The sequence below is a fragment of the Protopterus annectens genome, chromosome 12.part0 (assembly GCF_019279795.1).
Source record: "Protopterus annectens isolate FY-2018-M chromosome 12.part0, PAN1.0, whole genome shotgun sequence".
In the NCBI taxonomy this organism is placed as follows: domain Eukaryota; kingdom Metazoa; phylum Chordata; order Ceratodontiformes; family Protopteridae; genus Protopterus; species Protopterus annectens.
Window position 1 is genome coordinate 563,581,963 of NC_056746.1, and position 24,962 is coordinate 563,606,924.

The 24,962-nt window shown below is 37.5% G+C and overlaps 1 protein-coding gene across 1 annotated transcript in view; it reads right to left on the reverse strand.

The window, feature by feature from the left end:
* NPTX2 (neuronal pentraxin 2) overlaps positions 1-24,962 on the reverse strand; it is a 191,221-nt gene that overhangs the window by 121,951 nt on the left and 44,308 nt on the right. Inside the window, exons 2-3 of the mRNA XM_044089699.1 lie at positions 14,524-14,740; positions 9,086-9,330 (exon numbers count right to left, since the gene is read on the reverse strand). Of these exons, the coding sequence (XP_043945634.1) occupies positions 9,086-9,330; positions 14,524-14,740 (462 nt within the window). The remainder of the gene's footprint in view (positions 1-9,085; positions 9,331-14,523; positions 14,741-24,962) is intronic.

Consider the following 24,962-nt stretch of genomic DNA (forward strand, 5'->3'; position numbering starts at 1 on the left):
TTGTGAGAGATACTATTACAGATCACTGATGTAAATAAAATTCTTATGGCATCATGCAACCTCCAGACTGAAAGTAGCATGTGCATAGCCATTATTCATTTCCTGATTTACAAATTCAAGTAAAAGTTGCAGTAAAAAGGAGTTCCCAGATCCAGCCTGAAAATGACCCTCACATCTAAACATTGCTGCTGGTTTAAGAATGAGGGTACAACTCCTCTGTACTTGACATCTCAGGGGGAATTAACAGATATGGGAGCACTTGTGACACCCGTGCCTTGGCCCAGCAATCAAGGAGCCTCAATCCTCACCACTAACACCAGTGGGGGGTGTCTCATATATGAGGAAAGGATAACACACACAGTAAAGTACAATTTGCCTTAAGAGCACACAGAGATCACAGTCAGTCCAGGGCTGGTTGCTCTCTTGCTCTCCAGGTCCCCAATAAGACTCCCCACTGGTACAGCTATAGGGTCCAGATCTCAGCCAGTTGGGCAAGCTAAAATCTCCAGCACCCTCTCTGTCCAACCATTGCTTCATGTCCCTGCCCAAGTAGCTGACACACACACTTCAAGATAAGTTTATATAACCACACAGACACTCCTGGAGAAGGCTGGCACAGGTTCTCCAGCTGTGCCCCTTTTGCCCAGACTATACAGTAGAAATCACTGCCACCATCCAGCTAATAATTATCAGCTACCCAAAGGCCATTAAAAGGGTGTCCAATTATTATTGTGCAATATTATTATCCAATCCAATTGGTAGTATTGCCCAGGGCTAAAGCTATAGGAGTGGCTTTGTACAATTTTACCAAAGGCATGCAAGTACTCTTAAGAGCTTAAATTATCTCTACACAAAACAGCCGCAGTTGAAAGGTTTAAAAATATTTAATAATAAATAATAAAAACACAAGACAATACTTTCTACTACACAGTGCTAGTCAAGAGTTCAGAGATCACAGAGAAATACTTAAAATAATTCAGTAGTACAGTTCTGACATCACAGAAAAACACAGTCTAATCTTTCTATTTTCTAGTTATTTCTAAGAGAAAACACAAGTCTAAGATAAGTTACATATAGAACAAGACAGTGCTGTGAGTTGGATGGTCAAGACAAAATTGCTTAATGCCCTCTGATTCTCTTTGTTTTTAAAATCACATTCCTGGTTCCCATTACATCATTCTTCACACTTATCTGGGTTCCCAGGCTAACAGAAACTGCAGTTACATTCTTAACATTTCCTTTTGTTATCTTGCAGCTGGTCAGGAAGCAGAGCAATAACAATACATTTGCATGTTTAAATCTAGCAATTTAACTCTTGGTTAAAACATTAGAAAGAATGTCCTCATCTAGACAGGCCAGAGCCAACTTTAGATCAAAGGGTCACAACATGTTTTATGTGGTCAGCAGAGAGTACTGTTTCATTTTTTTTCAGTTCCACATCTAACAGCAGTTTTTTTTTCCATTTAAGACAACAAGCCTGTGCCTTACATTAATATTTACAAATTATAGAATTATCTATAAAATTCTATCTGGCTAGGCTGGCAGTCTTCACAGTACTCAATATCAAATAAGTTGATATTTTATTTATAGCCTAGTATCAGTTATATGCAGATCCATATTTATCTGCAACTGGATTTTCTGAAACTGCTTTTCTGTGACTGATGCTCAGTGGTTTAGAATATCTATATTCACATTCTGTGTAGGCTGCATAAATCAGTTAATTATGGGATTACTTAGAAATACTTCTTCATTGCATATCAATAATGATCTTCTCATGTTATAGCTATTCTCTAGTCAGCTTCAGATCCCTTCTGAGAGTTATTTTATTGTGGTGGAGTTATAATGGACTGTGTGCATGTGAGTGTTGCTGCAAATGAATGCATTAAATTTGTCAGTGAACAAAAGCAACAGCTGGCTAATGGAAGTTTCACTCACGAGCACAGCAGGGGGAATTCTGAAGGGAGGCTGCTGACACATCTACAGTGCAAATCTCCTGGTTATAGGGACCTTGCAGTTACGTTTAAGTTGGCGGTACAAATGATACACCCTGGTTCATCATAGATAGCATTACTGATTATCTTCGGAAAATCCAGTACAGTGATTGGTAAAAGAATGAACCCAAAGTTGAAATGTAACCCCTGACAACTAGTGTAATGACTGCAAAAAAAAAAAATGTTTGCAGGTGGGGCAAACCACTTGAGAGGCTTCACATCCCACACTGCCTAAATGTACGTATAACTATTTTGAAATTTCCCAATATCATGGAAGAGAGAATGTTTGAAATTCCCTGTCATTTCTGGTTTTGCAATCACAGATTAGGTTAGGTGAAGATATAGTGTGCTGAGGGTAGTTTGTCCGTCTGCAAAAACATGATATAAATGCAGCAAAGAATACTAATATCTAAACTGCACCCAGACTTTAATGCAGGATGTAGTGATAGTGATCAGTGTATATAGAGTTTAGTACACTGAAACCTTGTGTTTATTTTGTATTATTTTATTTATAGTTGTTTACTGGGGTAGTGTCCTGATCAATATTGACCAAGTTCTAGTTTTTTTAAAAAAAGTATATATATATATATATATATATATATATATATATATATGTGTACACATACACACATGCACACATGCACATGTGTGTGCGTGTGCATGTGTGCACATGTACCTTTTTAAGCATGCATTTGCATTGCCTTTGCTGTACGACATACTTATCATTGCTATTTTGGCTGCACCACATCTGTGTTATTTTCAGTATTTTTTTCTTGATTTGTTTTCTAACCATCTAGCCATCTGTAACCATGCCATCTTCATGCAAACTGTTTATTTCTTTATTCCTACTATATATTTTTGCCCTTAGGCCACTTTTTTTGTCAACGTTATATTATTTTTGTAAAATCATACTTATAGACTTATTTCTTCGCTCCTCTTGTTAACTACCCAGCCTCTGCTTACTTCAGACATGCTCAGTAGCCACTGACCTCTACTTGATTGTTTGTTGGTCCCTAATTTTTTTTTTACTGTCCTGGCTTCACTGTTCTGATAACTCACACTTCTCCAATCTGTGTTAGTTATTATAATTTTTAATAAAGGAACATCCTTATATGGTTGAACGTTTTCTTTTTTTAATTGTATCATAAATTACTAATTGTTAACTGCATTTTTGTCACCTTGCTGTAAATAATGCAGCTTATATTAAATACCTTTGACAATAATGTATTTAGTTACTTATGATCTATGTTACTTAACTTTTACATTGTGTTACTTTTTGTTTCTGGCCTAGGTTGTGGTTGAAAAAGACACAAACTATTTCACGCACTCATTTAAGAAACATAAAATAAACAGCTAAAATAATTCATCTGTCTGTATTATTCGTACTGCTTATTTGCTGTGTTCCATATTTACAAAGCACTTGGTTCAGCTACACTGTCTTTGTACATCTAACTCCCACCTAGACTGCTGTTTCCTTATTTTGTATTTTTTGCAGCATCTTGGCTTATTAATTTGATTTTCTGCAGCCAACAGCTTCCCAGCATTTCCATCCATTGTTAATGTTGCTTTGCCCTTCATGGTGTCTGCACATCAGCAAGTAACATGAAATACCAGATGGAAACTGATGATTATGCCACATATTTTAAACATGTCCTGTTCAGTTTCCTTCATGCTGCTTCTATTTTAATGTACTTTTCAACATTCAGCATTCTTAAGTTTACTTTACCTTTCAAACAAGAATAAAAGTGTCTTCTCTCCCTATCTCTTTTATTAAAACAATTGTGTAATTTCACTTCAGATTATGCGTTATTCTTTTCATGTTATTTATATGTGGTGCTAATAGCATCGCCACTAAACTTTGACACATTGAAAGCTCTTGCTTATAATGTTCTGCAGCTATAAAATATCTTAGTATTAAGAGTGCATTAGTCAAACTTAACATCATCAGTATTGTGCCTTCACCTAATGGGATGTTATGCTTATACTGCTCTGTCAGCTGACCCCTTGTATATCAGATTGTCTGCACACCTAGTGCTTATGCCCACAAATTGGCATAACTCTGGGTTTGTATGGAAATCGATACTCTTTAACTCTATACAAGTCATTTCCTCCAAACTTCAGGCAGCACAATCCGGCATTCATAAACCATAAAACTATGGCTCCTCTAACTTTGTGACTCAGTTTGCTGCACCTCAGAAAATTATTCACCCCATCGCTGTTTAAAAGGTTGCAAATTTTCTGCCTCTTTATTTTCCCTCTTCTAAGGTTTTTGTGATTACATCAGTTTAATATTTAACTAGAAAGCCTTCTTTTGATGCAAAGTTTGCTCTTACCCATTTTAGTTCATCTACATTGTTGGTAGGGGATTACAGCAGATAATTACTCCAAACAGTGCACAAAACCATATGGAAACTAATGTTTTGGGTCGGCACAAAATTCCTCTTTAGCAAGTTCATCTTTTTTCCCATTAAAAAAGACAACAACCAAGTAGTAAGTTTTATATTATACTGCTATTTGTGATTAAGAAGTGTGTCACACTTGGCTAAAAGTAAATGACACATCCAATTTTTTTTTTTTTGCTATTTCTCATTTTGGAGCAAAAGAAATTGTAAGGTCTAAGAACATGCTCAGAACCCACTTTTTGATAATTGTTTTTAATAGATACAAATGCTTTCCTTGACTTTCGAATCTTGGTTAAATAGTATAAACCATCCATCCAAATTTATAACAGTACACTGAGTGCAAAAATATCAAATGTTCAATAATGATAAAGCAAAAACACAGACTTACTATAACAGCAACATTTACCAGACTTAGCATTTTTAAAATAGGCAATCCTACTCTACACTTAAATGAGTGTAATTATACTAACTACAAATTCACTCAACCACAGGTTCTCTTTTACCCAGAGGTCCTACAACCTCAAAGACAGCGCTGCAGTAATATCTGAAAGTACTGCACATGAAGACCATTCCAGTCTTATGGCATATTAACTAATCACCATTGAGCTAACTACAGCATCCCTATCAATCCACCCTTCCATTTTATACCCCTGGTTTAATCTAATTCAGGATTTTAAAGGCTGAAACCTATTTTGATAAGTTGAAGGTACAAGACAGGAACCAAGCCTAGATTTGATGCAAGTCTACCACCATACCTCTCAACCTCTTAGAGTAAGAAATATGGACAAAGCCATAAAAAAGTGGCACAAATAGGGACAACTTTGAAATATTGCTCTTACAAACTTGGAAAGGTGATAAAATAACAGGTTTTGCATTAGCATGGAATTTCTGAAGGGTATGAAGTCTAAAACTCCCTAAAACTCAAATGTCTGTCATTATTTTCTAGCTTCAGTCTTTAATGATTTGCCACTAATTTGCCAGAAAAAGTTAATTAAAATGGACCAAAAATATAAGGCAAAAATCTGGACATTCTGCCACAACCTCTACAGTTGAGAACTATGTCTATCACAGACACATGCATGAACAATCACATGCTACCAAGGTACTAATTACTATCATCAGCATGTCTTTAAACAATGCTGAACCAAAGACCCAAACAAAAATGCATGCAAACTTAGAGAACATGAAATCATGCAGAAGACTGCTCATGTGAAAATCCAAAGAGGAGTCCAATCTCTTTCAGGCAAAAGTGTAGCACTATACTGCCTATTAAGTCTAAAAAAAAAAAAAAAACACATTATTCAGCAATACCACGTTCTTGCCCAGGCAACCTTTTATGTATTTTCTTCCATGTCACAGGTAGAAAAGTAAATTATAGCAGCTCTGTCCCACCCAACTAGTATTTCATGGGAGGATTTTAGACCGATGGCGATCAAACACCTTTTAGCCCATAAAATATTACTCGATAAAAGGGATAAAAAACACTAAAATCAGAGAATTATGGGAACAAATCTTTAATATTATTCTAGCATAGCCCATCCCCAGTGCTCATACTAATCTACCACCAGGAGATCCCAAAACAATTCATATACCTAACTCCCAAAAATGTTCCTCTTTCTCTTCTTTATATTTTACTCATAACAACCCTTACTTGATTGTTACAATTATTCACCTAAAAAATGAAAGCGTCTGTGTATATAGTGTACATTGTTTTGTTGACTGACCTACTTTTTACTGTACTATTCTCAATGTATAACACTTATTTGATGGTCATATGTGTTTTTGTTACTCCTTACTTGTTGTTTTGTACTATTGTAAATAAATAAAAATTACTGAAAAAAATAGGTGCAGTGAAACTCAGTGATCTGCATACATGCTCATTTTCAAACAACTGCATAGGCCAGCTGATGCATACTCATCACATGCTTTTAGATCTGGACTGTTGCACACATTCAGGCACTTCAGAACCTGTGATATTTTTTTTTTGTTAACAAGGTAACTGAGTTAGCCCACTGGACCCGTGTCCTTTAAGTGCTTTGCCTTATTCTTTCCAGCATGTATGTCTTCACTTCTTGGCAGTCTGTCTGTGTATATTGGAGTCAACCTCTGGTATTCATTCGCAAACAACGTTTCTTCTTTGCCTGTCTGGTGCACAGTCTTTTGTAAGTGGAATATCCAAATGTTTTATTTCTCAGCAAATTCTAACCTACAATTTTAAATTGCTTATAAAATTCTCTCTGGATAAATTATACCAGTTTTTTTCATTGTCATTCATTCTGTCTTACTGGTTTTCTTCTTTCACACTATTTATATTTTTATTGGAAGGTCTTACCACTGTTAATGTTACCAGCCCAGATATTCTGACTTACTGAAACATCATCAGGCATTATTTGAGGGTCTGTTTATCTTTGAATAATTTCCCCTTTGTAGTTTTAACCCTGCCTGTATTGATGTCCCCATGATTGGCATCCATCTGCTGAATATGACCTATTTCTCTTTAAGTCATCAGCTTCTGTATTTGCAATGGTGCCATGATAAAGTATTGTTCTCTTTATCCTGAAATCCTCTTACTAAGGGAGCATTTATAACAGAATTAAGACTACTGTTTATCTTGGCGAAAACTGACTATTCAAAGACATTCAATCAAAAGTGACTCATTCAATGGTGCTTTAATGAATTTTTTTATTTATATTTTTATGAACAAAGCAAAGACCTTTATTTATCACATCTAACTCTTAAGATTATTAAACCCCAACAAAGTACATGATGTTGTTTGTCTTTCGGCTTTTTCCCGGTAAGGGGTCGCCACAGCAGAACTCCGGTCCGCTAATAATTGGCAGTAGATTTTTACGAAACGCTGAGGTGCCAGCTCGACGCCCAACCTTCAACGAAGGCACGCCCATTTATGCACACATGTCTTTTCGAACGCTACCCAAAAACGGGGAGGACATGCAGACTCCACACAGAAGGCACTCCCAAGCCAAGCCAAGAATCGAACGGGAGAACCTCTTGCTGTGAGGTAACAATGCTACCGCTGTATCTAACTCTTAAGATTATTAAACCCCAACAAAGTACATAATTAATATTAAAGGTAAAACATTTGCAGTCAATGAGTTACACATGAATAGTCACCAACCAACATTTCTTTGAGATACTGACTTATTCACAATGACTGATTCACTTTTTATATAGTACAACAATTTTGCTTTCAAATCTTCATATTTTTCAGGTTTTAAAAATGTGTTTCTCTTTTTATATTTATGTCTTGTTCATGGTGTGCTTAGCTGTCAACATTATGCTGTTAGTATTAGATTTCTGGAACAGTCATCCTTTATGAACAGTCATCCTTTTGTTTAGCAACTGTTTCTTCTTCAAGTGTGTACCAGCTTATGAATTCTATATCTGTAGGTTTTAATCACATATATACAGTCTAGAGATACCTGCTTTAACTGGCTTATTTTGCACTCATTGTAGCTGGTACCATCTTGCCAACCCAACTGCAAATTCCAATAGATGTTAATATAAAATGTAGCATACATGCACACAAGCACTTACATATATTTAGTATATTCAACTGTTATGGACACACATCCAGGCAATAAACTCAAGCATTATAAACTATGTACTGTATTAAGAGAAAAAAACGTTTTGTTACAACTGTTTTATGACACCTACTACTCTAACAATTTTGTGATCTGCTGTTTTCATTGCTTTTTACATATTAACCCCACCCATATGTCTTGCAACATTTTCCTTTTATTATCATGGAGGCTTTGTGTATGTACATGTGTTTCTATGTATGTGCGTGTACACAGAAGCACACATGCATGCACATACCTGCACACACGTGCATGCATGCATACACATGCACACAAACACTTCTACATTTAGTATACACACCCATCAGACATTGTTAGACACATGCTCTACATGTGTACTTCCTTATCTGTAAGTGCTAACTTCTGATTGGAAATGACATGCCAATATAATACCTCTCAACTGTCCAGATTTTCACATTATTTTTGGTCTGATCCTCATAAAATTTGTGATTTTCTGGCAAATCAGTATGATTTTCAGGCTTCATCTCCTTCAGAAAATGCATGGTAACACAAAACCTTTTATTCTAGCAACTTTCTAAGTTTATAAGAGCAATATTTAAATTTTGTTCTTATTTTTGGCTTTATCCTGATTTTTTGTGCTAAGAGGTTGAGAGGTGTGGTGAATATTTGAATACTAAATCATTACTACTAAGAAAGAACAAACTGCTTCATACACTTATAAGTTAGCTTTATCAGTTGCCCTCTAACTCTTTGTAGGTGCCTGGAACAGGCAGTCCTATAGTATAGCCATAAGAATTATGGTGTTGTAGCAGTATCTACTAAAAAGCTCAGTTTCAGGCAGTACTGCTAGCTAAAATGGAGTAGGGAAGGGTACAGCCCTTTCATTACAAAAAGGTTTCTGCTGATGTAGGGATAGAACCCAGGTTGAGTACAAAACTGAAAAGGTGACAGCTGGCAACATTCCTGTACCTGGTGGTGGCAGTCACAGAAGGATTATATTATTTCAATAACACTTGAGTATATAAAATTCATTTTAAGTACATCAACAGGGAGTACCACATTTGGCCACCTACCAGCTTGTAACCACAGTGCACAAACACTCCAATGTGTGAATGCTGCACTTACTTCTTACCTTGTCATTAATGAGCAGTTCAATTGGATTGTTCCCCCATTCCATCAGCACTATTTCATTAGATTGTCCAGGGACAGCATAAGAGAAAGGTGTTCCTATTCCAGGTGATGCACTCGAACGGAGCCACATACACACAGTGAAGGCATATAGTTCTGGAAGGGTTTTTTTAATCTTCCCATATAAGTAGTTTGTGCGCAGAGGCAAGGACAGTTTAAAATCATCTGGTGATTTGAAGCCATTGTTTCCTGATAGAATAATTAAAGATACATACAGTTAATTACAGATACCACATTTGCATTTTTATCTGTTTATGAGAGAAGGTAACATTTGGTCTTGGCAGCTTTAGATGCTAGGACATAAGTAATTAATATCTGAATGCTGAAAACCATAACAAAATGCCTTTGCTATGTTACATGCTACCATTTAATTTTTGCTGCTATAGCCAATTATACCACAAAAGCTACATAAGTCACATTTGTAAGCAATCAGATATATATTGTTGCTAAAATGCATTTTCTAATGATGTGTATTTGTTTAAAAAAGGCATTTTTTTGTCTTTACCATTAAACTTAAGTCTGCCTATTTTACACTGATTTACACATTGTCTGAAGGAATTCTTCAGACTGGGCAACAAACCCTTTCAATGTCTTCAATTGCAGAGCTAGAGATTTTGAATTTGTTCTCACCCTCTAGTGCTCATTTAGACTCCCGCAACTAAGAACACAAGTGCTTCTCCTTATGTGCCCACCACTAAATGTTATTAGTACCCCATCACAACTACCACTGAAATATCTATATGTTGCAACATTCCTGGACTCAAAAGTCAAGCTGCCAAGCAGCACAAGAGCCCGCCCTCATAAAAGAAGACCTGTTCATCAAACTCTCACCCTGATAAAAGGGTCTTTGTTCAGTAGGATTTACCCTGTAAACACATTTAAAATAAACAGAACAGGCCCCTGATGGGGAATTCACAGGCCACTCCACAGTATGTATTACTTCACTGGCCTTCTCATGATTCCTGTGATAACTACTCAGTCTAAATTGCCCAGTGCTTACCATGGCCTAGTGGCATGGTCTGTACATGAAACTGGTTCATGAAGAACCAGTTCACTTATCCAAAAGCATTTGTCAATATTTGCATCCAGACAGTAAACTCAATAGTCACTAGAAATTACATACTATATCAAGAAAAAGCCAGTTTGTTACAGTTATTTTTATGATACCTGATATGCTAAGAAAGAACATTGTAATAGCAGTGATCTGCTGTTTTAATTGCTTGTTATATATTAACTCTGCCCTCATCTTGCGACATTTTCCCTTATAATCAGGGGGGCAGAGCTTTTGTCTGTGTGTGTGTGTGTGTGTGTGTGTGTGTGTGTGTGTGTGTGTGTGTGTGTGTGTGTGTGTTTGCTTCTGTTTTACTTTTATTTATTAATCAGTTAAGTTCATGAGACACAAATGCCCCTTTTCAGAGGTGACCCAGGAAACTGTACAGTTAAAGGAAAACTCCACCTTAGAACTAAAAAAAAATGTTCAGTCTGTCTTTGTTTTTCTGAGATATTTTAACACCTCAAAATCACTCCGGCTGCTTCTTACAGAATTGTAATGTTTTCTGCAAAATGGCTGCCAATGGGGCTTGACATATCAATGTGATCTTGTTTTTCTTCAAGCTTTTCTCTTTCCCATAATCCATTTCAAGTCTGTTTTATATGAGGCATGCCAGACATAAGTAATTGTGTATTCCCATGCCATTGACATATAGTGGAATTAGTGTGAGCCACTGTCATATTATATCATGGGATCATAGGAGATTAGGCTATTGACCCGGAGGTCATTTTAAGACTAGCCGTTTCAACCCAATGTAATACCACAGAAGTGCTAGTCAATACCCAAGACTGCATTTAGTGATGACTGCCCATGTCCAGGAGGGTTGTGGGTGCTATCCCTGGTAGGAATGTATGGTGCCTCATCCACTTGTCCTGGATCCTGTTGAACAGTGTCGTAGAGGTGCTCTGTTTCACATGAATTGGTAGCCTGTTCCAAAGATGCGGCAGTCACTGGAAGATAAATCTGTCCCTCCAGCAGATCCTATTTAATTTGTAGGCCATATTTAAGTCCCTGGAATGTGTAGCCCTAGACCCATTTGATTTATGGATATGCAGCATATTCATTAGGTTTAGGTCTTGGATTGCTCTATAGGCCAGGCATAAGTCTACCCTAAGAAGTCTATACAATATAGAGTATAGTGACAGGGGCTTTAGTCAGTCTGTGTAAGGCACATGCTGGAGCCCCTTTACCCTCTTTGTTAGATACCATCTGTAACATGACTGTTTCTTTTGTTTCTTGAATGGCCTTCATCTGTGTGTGTGTCTCAGAGCTTCTTTTATAGTACATACAGCTGCAACCAGAAAAGTAGCTCAAACAGGCCTTTGTTCAGAGCATCTTTTTGTAGCTCAAGATTAATTGATAGTCCCCTCCCCCCACACTTTGGAAAATGTGCTGCTACTTTACAAGAATTATAAGAACAAAGACTTGCTGATTTTTTTCTAAATGCCACAGACATCTTTGATACTACACTTAAGTCATCTTAAAATGCAAAGTAGTATAAACAACAAATATTTAAAGTTTAAAGCTTAGCATTTCAATACTGTGATGCTGCTTATGTAAATTTATTAAAGGAGGTGACAAATGCCTTCTAACTGCTCTGTTTTGCTATGAAAGGCATGGCTACATTAGAAGCAGATGTGAATCAGTCCGGTTTGCAATAAAGGCAATGGAAAACAGTGTCACACTTTCCTGTCTTTTTTACAGTGGCTGCTGCCTGACATCAACATGACTAATTACCTGTATAAGGTTGCTAACAGTACCTGACTACAAATTTATCTGTGTCTGTGGTATGTCATGCAGGCATAGATGAATTCCTCTGCAAATTATAGCAGAAGCTAAGCTTAAAAAAGTGGGTGGTTTTCCCTTCCTCTGATTTCAAAGCAAGCAGATTAAAGTTTTATAAAATACAAGCAGGTTTCTGGTACCTACACAATACTGGGACCATATTGTAGGGAGAAACACAACCTAGAGTTGACTGAAACTGTAGGAGAAGCTGGAGTTTTCCTTTAAGTAACTTTGTCAGTCACACAGCTGGCAAATAGAGAATAAATGAATGAAGCCCAGGTCTACAGGATACAATCTGATAGCAGCTGATTGTTTAATGTTCATAGCCTTATTATTGGTTGAGACACTGACTGACTGAATAAGTGGATGAGTGGATAAATCAGTGAGCAAGCAAATGAGTGTGAATGCGTGAGTGAGTACCTAAGAGAGTAAGTGAATGAGTGAGAAAGAGTGTTTGAGGAAACGAGCAAACAAGTAATTGAATAACAGTACAGGTGGATGGATCCATATTGTGATGCTGTATGGAAAATGCCAGATGTATAAGCATTCTAAAGGAAGATAGTATAGTTATGTCAGGTACTCCCCTTACTAGACTATCTCCCACAGTCAGCTATTATAAGAAGTGTGGTGTATCTTGCTGCATTACCTCACCCTGATTTTGAATCAGGGCCATCCTTGAATCAAGGGGAGACAGTTTGTCATGTCTTCTGCTTCTGGTGCTTTCTGAGAAGAGGAGCACATGCTTTAGAGTTCCTGGCTTTTGTTTAATTTTGCATTATTCCTGGTCTTCGGACACTACATATAGGTAAAACAAACCCACACACAAGCAGACACATTCACACACATAAACACACACATGCACACACACATATGCCCAGTAAAGGCAGCCATACATACATACATACATACATACAAATATTTCAAGTACGGGCATTAATGCCCTTCTAGCTTGCCAATACACCAAAACACTTGTTCCCATAGTAAGTGTCCAGACTGTTCTTAAAAATATCTAAACTAGTACTTTCTTTAGTGTAATTTCATCGTCTGTTCCATGCATCAGTTGCTCTCTCAGTGAACCAATTAGCACACTTCTCATTCCTATAGACTCTTCTACATAGGTTGTCTAATGATTCTCTACTACTTTTTGACAACCCCAAACATTCTCAGAGGTAGTTGTCTCTAAATGCCCTATATACCTGAATAAGATCCCCTCTTAGATATCTACAAGAGACACTGTACAAGTTCAGATATTTTAGTCTTTCATAATAACTTAAATTTTCACATCCATGGATGCCCTTGGTATATTTTTGCTGTACTCTTTCCAGTTTACTCATGCTTGTTTTCTTATAAGGTTTCCATACTGTTATTGCATATTTAAGTTTGGATTTAATATAACTAACTAACAATGACTTCATCATTTCTGATTTCTTAGACTTTAAAAATCTTTTTATAGAACCTGTAGTTCTAGAAGTGTCATTAAACAATTGGGTGACATGATAACTCAAAGCTGGATCTACCCATATACCAAGGTCCTTAAATTAATCTAAAGTTTCAGTCACTGTGTGTTGTATTAAATATTTATGTCTCCCAAATCACATATGCTTAGCTTTTTATGTATTTATCAGCATATTATTCTCTTGTGCACAAATGGTCAATTTAGTCAAGTTCTTTTGCAGACATGCCTTATCTGTAACACATGTAATCAGTTTACCCAATATCATATCATCAGCATATAGACTGTAGACACCTCAGATAAAAAAGATTAGGTCTGAAATATACAATCTAAACAACTTAGGAGCCTAGGACAGAGCCCTGTGGGACACTCTAACTGTACCCAAAAATTTTATTTGTCCAATTGCTGTATGATACTTGCCATGTCCTATTTGTAAGCCATCCAGCTATCCAACCTATTAACAGGACATCGATACCTAGTTCTAATTTATTGATCAGTGTTTTGTGTATGACTCTGTCAAATGCTGACTTTAAATATATATGACTACATCACATAACAATTTTTCATTCACAGCTGTTATTATACTGTTATAGAACATTATAGCCATGGGATACTGTTGACAGAAAGGATTATCCATTGCATTCTCTGAGGCTACCTTTCATGAAAATCTCTATCTTGAGAAAGTCAGCAATGCAAATTAAGTTAACTACCCTTCTATCAGTGAGTTTTTTGTCAAGTGCCTTCAGTTCCTCTGATGATCTCTAACATAGCAGCACTTCTGCTCCCAGGCCTTTTAGTAGGAAAGAAGAGCCAAAAAGATAACATATGATCATGCTCCCCACCCTACCCTTTGGTAATAGAGGGACACTCTTAAATCCTGGTCTATGGCTTCATGCAGGAAACACAACCCCTTCACTTTACTTCTTGAACCATATTTTCTACATGAGCAGTTGATCTCAGTAGCAATATTTAGAGAGGAAAAATAAAATATAGACTGCATTCAAAGAAAGCTAATAAGCAAGAAAGTTAGATAATAAAAGCAATGCTGAGCTGTAACTATTGGCTTATATAATGCAACACTTAAACAGTTTACCTTTCTCTAACTCAGTGACCCGTTCGAGCAGAGCATTGAGTGCACTTTCAGTTCTTTGATGGTGAGCTGCAGTCTCATTATGAAGAAAAGATTTTTCATCTTCAAGTTCAGCTACTTTGCGTAAAAGCTGACGTTCCAGCTCACCCAGCCTTCTCTGAAGCATGTCGCGCAGATCATTAGGCAGAGCCAAAGTGGTCAAGTTAACTCGCATCTGGTGCTTTGTAAAATAAATAAATAGTAATTTTATTTTAGTGATTAAAGAGTGTTCATACTGCCACATAACACTAAAGTCACTGAATTTAATTTGAAAAAAATTCAGCAAACAAATGTAAAAAAGAACTATTACTGCTGTGCCCAGGGTTCATAAGGATTCCACAGTCAACCTTCAAAAACCATCTTCACCACCAAGTAAATAGTCTTGGTTCCACTACGTGACCTTGAGATGCCAGTACACAAAACAAACGCAATGTAAAAGTAACTCATATCGCATGACACTGAATACTGCAAAACTTGTATCATAGGACTAGAGCTAAAGAACAACATGAGCAAATGCAAAACTATTATTATTATTATTTTAGTTTATTTTTTGCAAGGGGGGGGCAGCCCCACACCTTTAAAATCTTATTCATCTTAATCTGAGGTTACTGCAGCTCAGAGAAAGAGTGATCTCTGAGAGGCACTGTAAAGCATGTGTGTTACTGTAGTCAGTCAAGACAGAGATCAGAGAAGCTAATTAGCAAACATACAAGATCAAGAACATCTTACGTAAACATCTCTAAGGCAAAGGTAAACAGAAGACCTGAACTGTAAGACATCAGCAAGTGTGATACAAGCTCAGCTGTTCGAAATAACTGACTCTAAGCTATGTGCTTTCTTCTAAATTAGAAGTATGTACAAATCCTGAAAAATGCTGCTTTTTGCTTTCAGAGAGGGAACCTTCCAAGCATTAGCTGTGGCAAACAGGACCCATAGTGCACTTGAAGGTCATAGAGATAGAAGGATGACATCTGTGCAGTGAAAATGATGCAAGAGCACCCCAGTAAATATGTTAGTTAATACAAATGGACTAAAACAGTGTGAGCACAACCCAGTGTACAATGATAAAAAATATGCTTACCAGAGATGGAAAATAAGTGTTCCAGCACAACCCAGTGCACAACCAGTCTGTAATATGATGCTTATCAGGCATGGAGTAAAACTGTACAAAGGCAAATCAAAAACTGAAGCAAGAAGCATCAGATACAGCATTTTTGTATCAGGTAGCATGTGAATTATGTTCTTCTAAGTTATGAAATGAGCAAGTCAAATCACAAATGGAGCATGTGTGTGATAGAACAAAAATGGAACACAAAAACATCTAACTATAAATGAAATGCAGTCAGCAGTAAACATCTAGAACACACGAATACACTTATATGCAGTCACAAACACATGCACACTCAAATGCACACATTATACATATGTACATAACTGTTGATACACACACACACACACACACACACACACACACACACACACACATTGTACTTATAAATGTTCATAGTTATAGTAAAATGTGCACACACATACATACATGTAACACACATATAAACAAGTGCAGAGATGTGAGCGTGTGCACACCCACACTCATGTATACACAGGAACATCCACTTAACTTACATAAGTTTTTTTAAGGTAGATGGAAGGATGCTTGAAGAGGAAAAGGAAGAAAAAGCAGATGCCTTGAAAATTTATTTTTTGTTTTGGGTTCATAGAGAACAAGTACTATTAAAAAAAGGAGTGCAGAAGGGATGGGGATGCTGAAGTGGAAAAATTACTGAAAAGGGTTAAAAGGTCTGAGAAAGGAGCTCTGGATAATGGTTTGTCCTTGCCATGCCCTTACATGCTGCAGGAAGTAGCAGGGATACTAAGAGTGTATGACAAACTAGTTTATTCTTGTTACCTCAACACTTGAGACTACAGAACAGACACACTCCTGTCAAGATATCGAGTGTTTTGAGGCAGAAACTGCATAATTAAGTAATGATGAGCCTAATCTCAATTATAGAGAAGATCACAGAGAGTGAGAAAATGAATGTTGGCTAGACTTTTTATTGGGTAGCTAGCAAAAATAAAATAAAACAAATAATAAAAAAATACAAAGAATTTGAACTGAAAGGACAGTAAGCAATATAGCATGTAGTAGGGCAGAAACAGTAATTCCACATCAATGGCGGTACCATGGAGCTGGAGCAGGGGATGAATTGAATTACTGGCCTTGTATTTAAGTGTGAAAAAAATGGGCCTAACCCTGGTTTGTTAGTAACCCTCCCTTTAGGAATATAAATTAAGAGTAGAACGACTGTGTCACTGAGGTTAAGTTAAATGGTGTGAGTGGGCAAAATAATGCCTGCTAAATTGTAATGTAGTGAAAGACAAACATATGCATTCTGGATGGAAAAACCCGAAGAAAGAACATACACTGGGTGTCTGGGAAAAGGAATGGAAGTAAAAGAACTTTGGCTTATAATGGTACATGAAATTAATCAATCTGTTTGAAGAGACACAATGATAATGTAAGTAAAAATGATACTTGGAGCTGTGTAGTTACTTACAGCTGGACAGAATGATGTATTTAAAATGGCATTTATTCTTTGTGTAACTCAGATCGGATTAAGTACACAGTTCTGGAGCCCATATTTGAAAACTGATACTACTGAATATTTTAGTGCAGCATAATGGTGGTTAGGGGGTGATAACAGGTGGTACAGCTAGAAGGATTATGGAGGAGATGGGATATGCAGAAGGCATGAAGCTAAAGCTAAACTTATTATGAAGGATATTCATAGAACCATAGTATATACAAGACAATTCAGACCAGAGGTCATGCATGCTTTGCCAATTCCCACCCTCAAACTCTACCACCCTTTGCAAGGAGGGCAATGCTTGTAAGTCCTAGTGCAAACTTATCAGCACCTGCCCAACTGTCCAAGCTATGTTTGAAGGATGAGAGGGAATCAGATTGACATGCCAGTGAAGTCTATTTCACAGCAGGGGAAGCTGCTGCGTGATCAATATCTTCATCTAGTTTCATTACTTATTTATTTTTTGAAAGTTTAGATGCTTGTTAGTGGTGTTAGCTGGTTGGAGTTGGCATAATGGTTAAGGCATTTTACACAAGGTACAGGGTTTAATTCTCACATTTAACTGAAATTGAATAGGCTTAAAATGGCGCAAAAGGGCGTTTAGCCTAGTATTTACCTATGAACCTATGAACAATCTGACTTGTCAAGGAAAAGCATATTGAAAATAACTGGATCCCTAAGGTCCTGTTAAGGTAGCCACAGGTCTCCTCCCAGAAGCATGTATGACACTGACTAAAGAGACAAGGACTCCAGTTTATCCTGGTAATGAACATTTCTGAGATAAGAGATCTTTTTGTTTAGAACATCTGTGTTTTTTCCAAGTTTTATTAATATGTCTAGCCAGATACATGTCAAAGGGTGTAGTATATTCAATAATAGGTCTGAATAGGTCAGGCTAAAGTGGGTCAATGACTTTCTTGGTTTTAGAATAGATTTTTTTGACAATTAGTTGTGAAAAGTAGAAGGATTTCCTAAATATGGTTGCCATGTGATGGTCAAAGGAGAGTGAGCTATCAACACAGGTGCCTAGATCCCCGATTACAGATTCACATGGTGAAGAGTTTTATTAACACAGCAGGGCACAGAATATTTCTGCTTCTTGAGGGGATGATTCTGCATTCCGTGGCCTTTAGTTTAAACATTGATTGAATACAACAGGAAATTACTTTTATTAGTTCATTTCAGAGTATATGTATCCAAAGGGGGTTAACAGCCTCTCTCAAGTTGCAGTCATCAAGAGTGAGCTATCAACACAGGTGCCTAGATCCCCGATTACAGATTCACATGGTGAAGAGTTTTATTAACACAGCAGGGCACAGAATATTTCTGCTTCTTGAGGGGATGATTCTGCATTCCGTGGCCTTTAGTTTAAACATTGATTGAATACAACAGGAAATTACTTTTATTAGTTCATTTCAGAGTATATGTATCCAAAGGGGGTTAACAGCCTCTCTCAAGTTGCAGTCATCAAGAGTGAGCTATCAACACAGGTGCCTAGATCCCCGATTACAGATTCACATGGTGAAGAGTTTTATTAACACAGCAGGGCACAGAATATTTCTGCTTCTTGAGGGGATGATTCTGCATTCCATGGCCTTTAGTTTAAACATTGATTGAATACAACAGGAAATTACTTTTATTAGTTCATTTCAGAGTATATGTATCCAAAGGGGGTTAACAGCCTCTCTCAAGTTGCAGTCATCAGCAAACTTTGTTAACCAAAGATCACTGCTATTACTTTAGATATCTGAAAAATACATACTAAACAGAAGGAGACCCAGCACAGATCCCTGGGGAATACCACCACTCACCTTTTCTCTATCACTTGGTCAATGTGCATTTTGTCTTTAAGCCAGTTGGCTATCCATCTCATAATGTAGAAATTTATGTTTAGGACCATCAACTTATAAACAATTCTATGATATGATATGGTATGGGATCAAATGCCTTGATCAGATCAAGGTATGCAGGATGGACAATGTAACCATTTTCAACTGCCTGTCTGACTTTCTCAAAGAAACTGACAAGATTTACCAGTTGGATCAGAGTGGGCAACACCACTTGTAGGTAAGCTCAGACAAGACCTGGATGTTACATCTGTGTTTCCTAATGCAGGTGAAGAACGCTTTGTGGTTATCCTTACTTGTAAAAATTCATAAACAGCTTCGAACTTGAGGGTCCAGCTTTAGGCTTTTAAGTTGCTTTCATATTGTGGGATAGGGGAATTTTTTTTATGGAGACATGGCTTATATGGGTGTTTTACCATACTGACTTAGTTTTGAATGCATATTTTGTAGCAGACAGAAATAACCTTCTCTTTGCTGCAGTTCATGAAGGAATAGACTTTTGAGGAGAAGGGTCTATATCACGATGTCAAACAATAAAAAGAGCGAACGCTCTTTTATTGAACACTAAAAATCGAAAACAGTAAATGTCGAACACATGGAACAGTGATTTTTTTCCCAGGGAAAAAAACTGCTGCTCCGGAAAAAAAACAAAACAAAAAAACAAACAAATCTAAACTCAAAATAAAATGGGGGCCTGTGCCCCCCACACCCCCCTACTTAAATATACCAATTCCAAGATCACACCGCAGTGGAAGTTTCATAGTTTCATAGTAGTTTCATAGTTTAGTACTAGGCTATCTGCCCTGAGGCATTTGCAAGCCTAGCCCTAGAGATGTGGCTTTAGCCACCCCATGTAGTGGTACTAAGGTGTATATAATAAATTTAGAATACTGTGCCTTTGCCTAGTAGTGACACATTGAAGACCCCCTTACTTACTAAAATTAGTTTACTGTGCCTCTGTTAAGTAGCGATACAGAGGTGACCCCCGGGGTAAACCTACGATCTCCCATCCACTCGTCAAGATTTCTCTTGAAGAGAGTCAGTGAGGGGCTCTGCCTAACATGGACTGGGATTTTGTTCCAGAGTATGGGAAGCCTCTGAGTTATGAATCTGTCCCTCCAGCATGTTCTATTCATGTTTGTACTGAGGTTTAAATCTTTGGCTCTCATGGTTCTTATGGATTTTGATTTTTTGAGGTGGGGCATGTCCATCAATTCCTGGTTGGAAATGGACTTGTATGTCAGGCACAGATCATCTCTAAGCAGGCGGTATGCTACTGAATAGAGCTGGAGTTTCTTTAGCCTGGCAGCAAATGACATATGTTGGAAACCCTTGATCCTCTTGGTGAGGTACTTCTGGGGTCTCTCCAACTGTTGTAAGTGCCGGGTGAGGTACATACCAAATGGGGCATTGTACTCAATCATGGGCCTGATAAGGGAGGAGTACAGGGGCATGATGACTTCCTTTGATCTGGATGTGAACCCCTTCATGATAAGGTGGGCAAGGTAGAAAGTCTTTCTAACCACTTTGGCAATGTGGGTGTCAAATGAGAGGTCACTATCAACTTGGGTCCCCAGGTCTCTGATTACTTTTTCGCTACTCAGTGGGTTACTGTCTATGTGATAATTTGTGGGTATTTTGTTTTTCCCAAAGTGGATGACTATACATTTCTTGGCATTCAGTTTAAGGCCGTGATTCCGGCACCAGTTGTCCGTTTCGGTGAGGCCTTCCTGTAGGATGTATGTGTCAGCTGGTGTATTGACTATGGCGCCTAGTTTGCAGTCATCTGTGAACTTTGTCAGCCACAACCCTCCCATGTTTGCTTTCACATCTGAGAAGTAAATGCTGAACAAGAGGAGTCCCAGGACAGAGCCCTGTGGGACACCACTTGTGACTGGCTTTGAGTCTGATATGGCTCCCGCAATCTTGACTTTATGGGTTCTGTTCTTTAGCCAGTTTGCAACCCATCTTGTGACATATGGATTTACTTTTAAGCTGTTTAGCTTTTCTATGATCCCCGAGTGGGGTATTGTGTCGAAGGCTTTAGCCAAGTCCAGGTAGGCTGTATGGACTGCCTTGCCCTCATCAATGGCTCTAGTGACTGTTTCGAAAAAGTCAACCAGGTTCAAAAGGCAGGATCTGCCTTTTACAAAGGCAAACTGGGTGGGATCAAGTGTCTGCAGGTTCCCAATGTCATTGTTTATGAGTTCCATAATAATTCTTTCCATAGCTTTGCAAACCAGGCTGGTCAAACTTATGGGGTGGAAGTTCCCAGGGTCTGTAGTGGAGCCTCCCTTGTGGAGTGGTACCACTGTTGCTGTACGCCAGTGTTCAGGTACATATCCTGTAGTAAGGCTAAGGTTAAATAACATTTTTATATGCGGGTTTAGCTCTTCTTGGAGTTCACGTATCACACAGCCGGGGATGCCATCAGGTCCCATAGATGCTGTGTTTTTTGCTTTGTTGAGGGCGGTTCTCACCTGGACATCAGAGATGACAGGGAGGTTACATTCAGCTGGGATGAGTATTTCTTCTTTTGGAGGTGAGGGAGGGGAGAAATTTGCACTGAAGATATGGCAAAGTCCCGAAAATGGCCCAGCAATTTTTTTCCTGGGAACAAAATCGCTGTTCCGTGTGTTCGGCATTCAGTGCTTTCGATTTTTAGTGTTCGATAAAAGAGCGTTCACTTTTTTTATCATTCGACTTTGTAATATAGACCGGAGGAAAATGTCATGGCAAGCACAGAACCATGAATAGATTTCCTTTATGGGATATGCCAGCTGTGCTTGTTCAGAACATCTGCAAGTAGTAAATAGAACAATTCTGAAACATTGCAGGGTTTGCATGGGCAGGGAGGTTTTAACTAAGGGTGAAGGTGATAGTCTTGATTTAACATTTGTTTACTGGGAATGTCTGACTTGGAACTAGTCGATTTTCAGTGGACACCTGGGAAGAATTGCTTCAGATGCATGTCTTTGTAACATAGGAGGAAACCAGAGCAGCTGGAGAAAGCCCACATTAATGCAGGGAGGACATACAGACTCCATGCAGAAGGCACCCTGGCCAGGAATCAAACCAGAGAACCTCTTGCTGTGAGGCGACAATGTTAACACTGCACCACTGCACAGTCCATAGACGATCAGATTTTTGCCAGGGAAGTAGAGAGAAGGGAAATAAAAAAAAAGGGGGGGGGGGGAATATGTAAGAACAAAGTCAAGGAAATTAACATTTTTGGTGGAAATGGATATAACTTGCACCAGGGAGATGGTGTTTGCAATATAAAGGAATACCTGAGTGTATTTGCTATTTGCTTGATGGGTAATTAAGTTATTTCATAAAATGATATTGGGCTTCATGGGTAGCAAATCAAGTTGATTTATTTAAGTAATCAGTATGTCCTAAAAGGTACATGGAAGGGAACTTGTGTTTAGTGATGCTGTTGTTGTAGGCAGTTTTATTGAGATATACTAAGACTTTTTAAAAGTCTACGTCATATTAAGCAATATGTGCTTCCAATCAATGGGGTGCCTAATAAGTATAGATATGCACCCACCATTTACGGTTGTCCTTACTGCATGGTAGGAGTAATTCACTAAGACGGTGCGCCATCATTGTTTTGAAATTAAGTCTTAATAAATATGCAAAATGAATGTTTTCAATGGTGTGGTGAGCCTGAAGCTCAGACATTTTATTGTTTAATCTTCTAACATTGTTGAAAGCAACCTTAGTATTCTTTGAATTGGAATTTGATATGAGGGTATGTTCATAAGTTGGACATTGTCTAAAATAAGCACTATGGGGGAAGCAAATATTCTGGCAAGTACGCAGAAGGTATTTGCAGAGAGGTGCAGGCCATCTATGACAAAGCAAGAGTACTGGCAAATCATAAATAATACCAGACATGTTTGACAGCCTACAGGTATAATAATCTATCAACCTATAGATACATGACATGTGTATGTGTGTCTGTGTGTGACTATATGCGCGCACGCACGCACACACACACAAACACACACACACACACATTTTATATATATATATATATATATATATATATACATACATATAAAATATATATATATATATATATATATATATATATATATATATATATATGGGTCTACTTTACTGACCTGTTACCATCCTGTTGAACTTTGCCCCTTACATCCGTAGTAGTTCAATCTCAGAGTTGGTTTATTTAGTTAGGGGGTGTGGGTTTCATTTTGTTCGGTTTACTTTTTGGGGGTGATGGCCAAGCAGTTACTTACCTCGATTGGAAATTCGGTGTTCCGGATGTCGGTCTTCTGGTTTGTTGGTCCTTTCATCTCGGCAAAGTGAAAGTCAGTGATGTGGCCATTCAGGTATGTAAAGTAGAGCCATACATACATATATATATATATATATATATATACATATATATATATATATATATATATATATATATATATATATATATACACACACACACACACACACACTTATGTATGTATATATATATATATATATATATATATATATATATATATATATATATATATATATATATATACACACACACACACATATATATATATATATATATACATATATGTGTGTGTATATATATATATATATATATATATATATATATATATATATATATATATATATATGGATTCACTTTAGAAGCTCGAAATACTGAAATATCGAATTTCAGTATTTCAAACCCATAAAGTTGAATCTTCAAAACATAGAAAACACAGAAGTGCGAAATTCAAAATCTCACACACCAGAGATTTTGAATTTTGCACTACTACTGCACACACACACCATCCTCTCCACACACAAACACAAGCTCTCTACTACGCCCCACACACACCCCCACTTATATATTTTAAATCTGAGGTCGCACTACACACAAACACACACACCACCACACAAGCGACATTCTGCTCACACACACACATCGCAGCAACAAAACATACTAACATACACCACAGCCCCCACCCAAAACCTTTAACACACACACTTACCTAAATCCATGATCACAGCAGAATCTCAGAAACGCGAAATTGAAAACCTCCGGTATTCAAGGTTTTCAATTTCACTCTTCTGAGCGTTCGCTCTTATCATGATTCCACTTTATGGTTTAGAAATACTGAAATTTGATATTTCAGTATTTCGAGCTTCTAAAGTGAATATATATATATATATATATATATATATATATATATATATATATATATATATATATATATATATTTTGACTATATGGCAGCTCAGCAAACAGCAAAAACAATCTAGTGAAAGCCCAAAATAGTGAAATGGAAAAAAAAGATTGCTAAAGGAAATAAATGGTTTATTTGTGTAGTCCAGCAACCATAACCATGTACCACAATATTCCGATCAAATGTATCTGAATAGTGGTAGTGTTGCAGAAATGTTTTTTTTAAGGCAAGGTGGAGGGTTAGGTGCGAGGGCAGGGTTAGGATTCAGGTTACCAAGCACTGGTAAGACAGGCAGGGATATTCACAGGGTTAGGGTTAGCTTGTATTAGTAAGGTGGTGCAGGGAAGCAAAGCCAAACCCTAAGTGTCAATCATTGCCATATGAGTATCTAAGGTTACATTGACATTTGTGCTTGTCGATGGCTAAAAACGAAAAGAAAAATACATTGAAAATGTGAACATTAACGCTGTAATATGCATCCACTGAAAGACAACCCTGGCATAAGTAAAACCAAAAAAAAGCATAAGAAAACTGTGACCCTTACACCCCCTGCCAATTATATATACAAACTCTGAGATCACAGAAAATCAGGGAAAGGGAATATTTCAAAGCCCTGAGAATCATGTGATCTCGCACACCTGTCAAGCATCTATTTAAGCTTACCAAAAGCAGACAACTAAGCAGATGTCAATCAAACACACTGTCAGCTGAAACATCTGCACCATATAGGATTACATGCTGAAACATCTGCACCATATAGG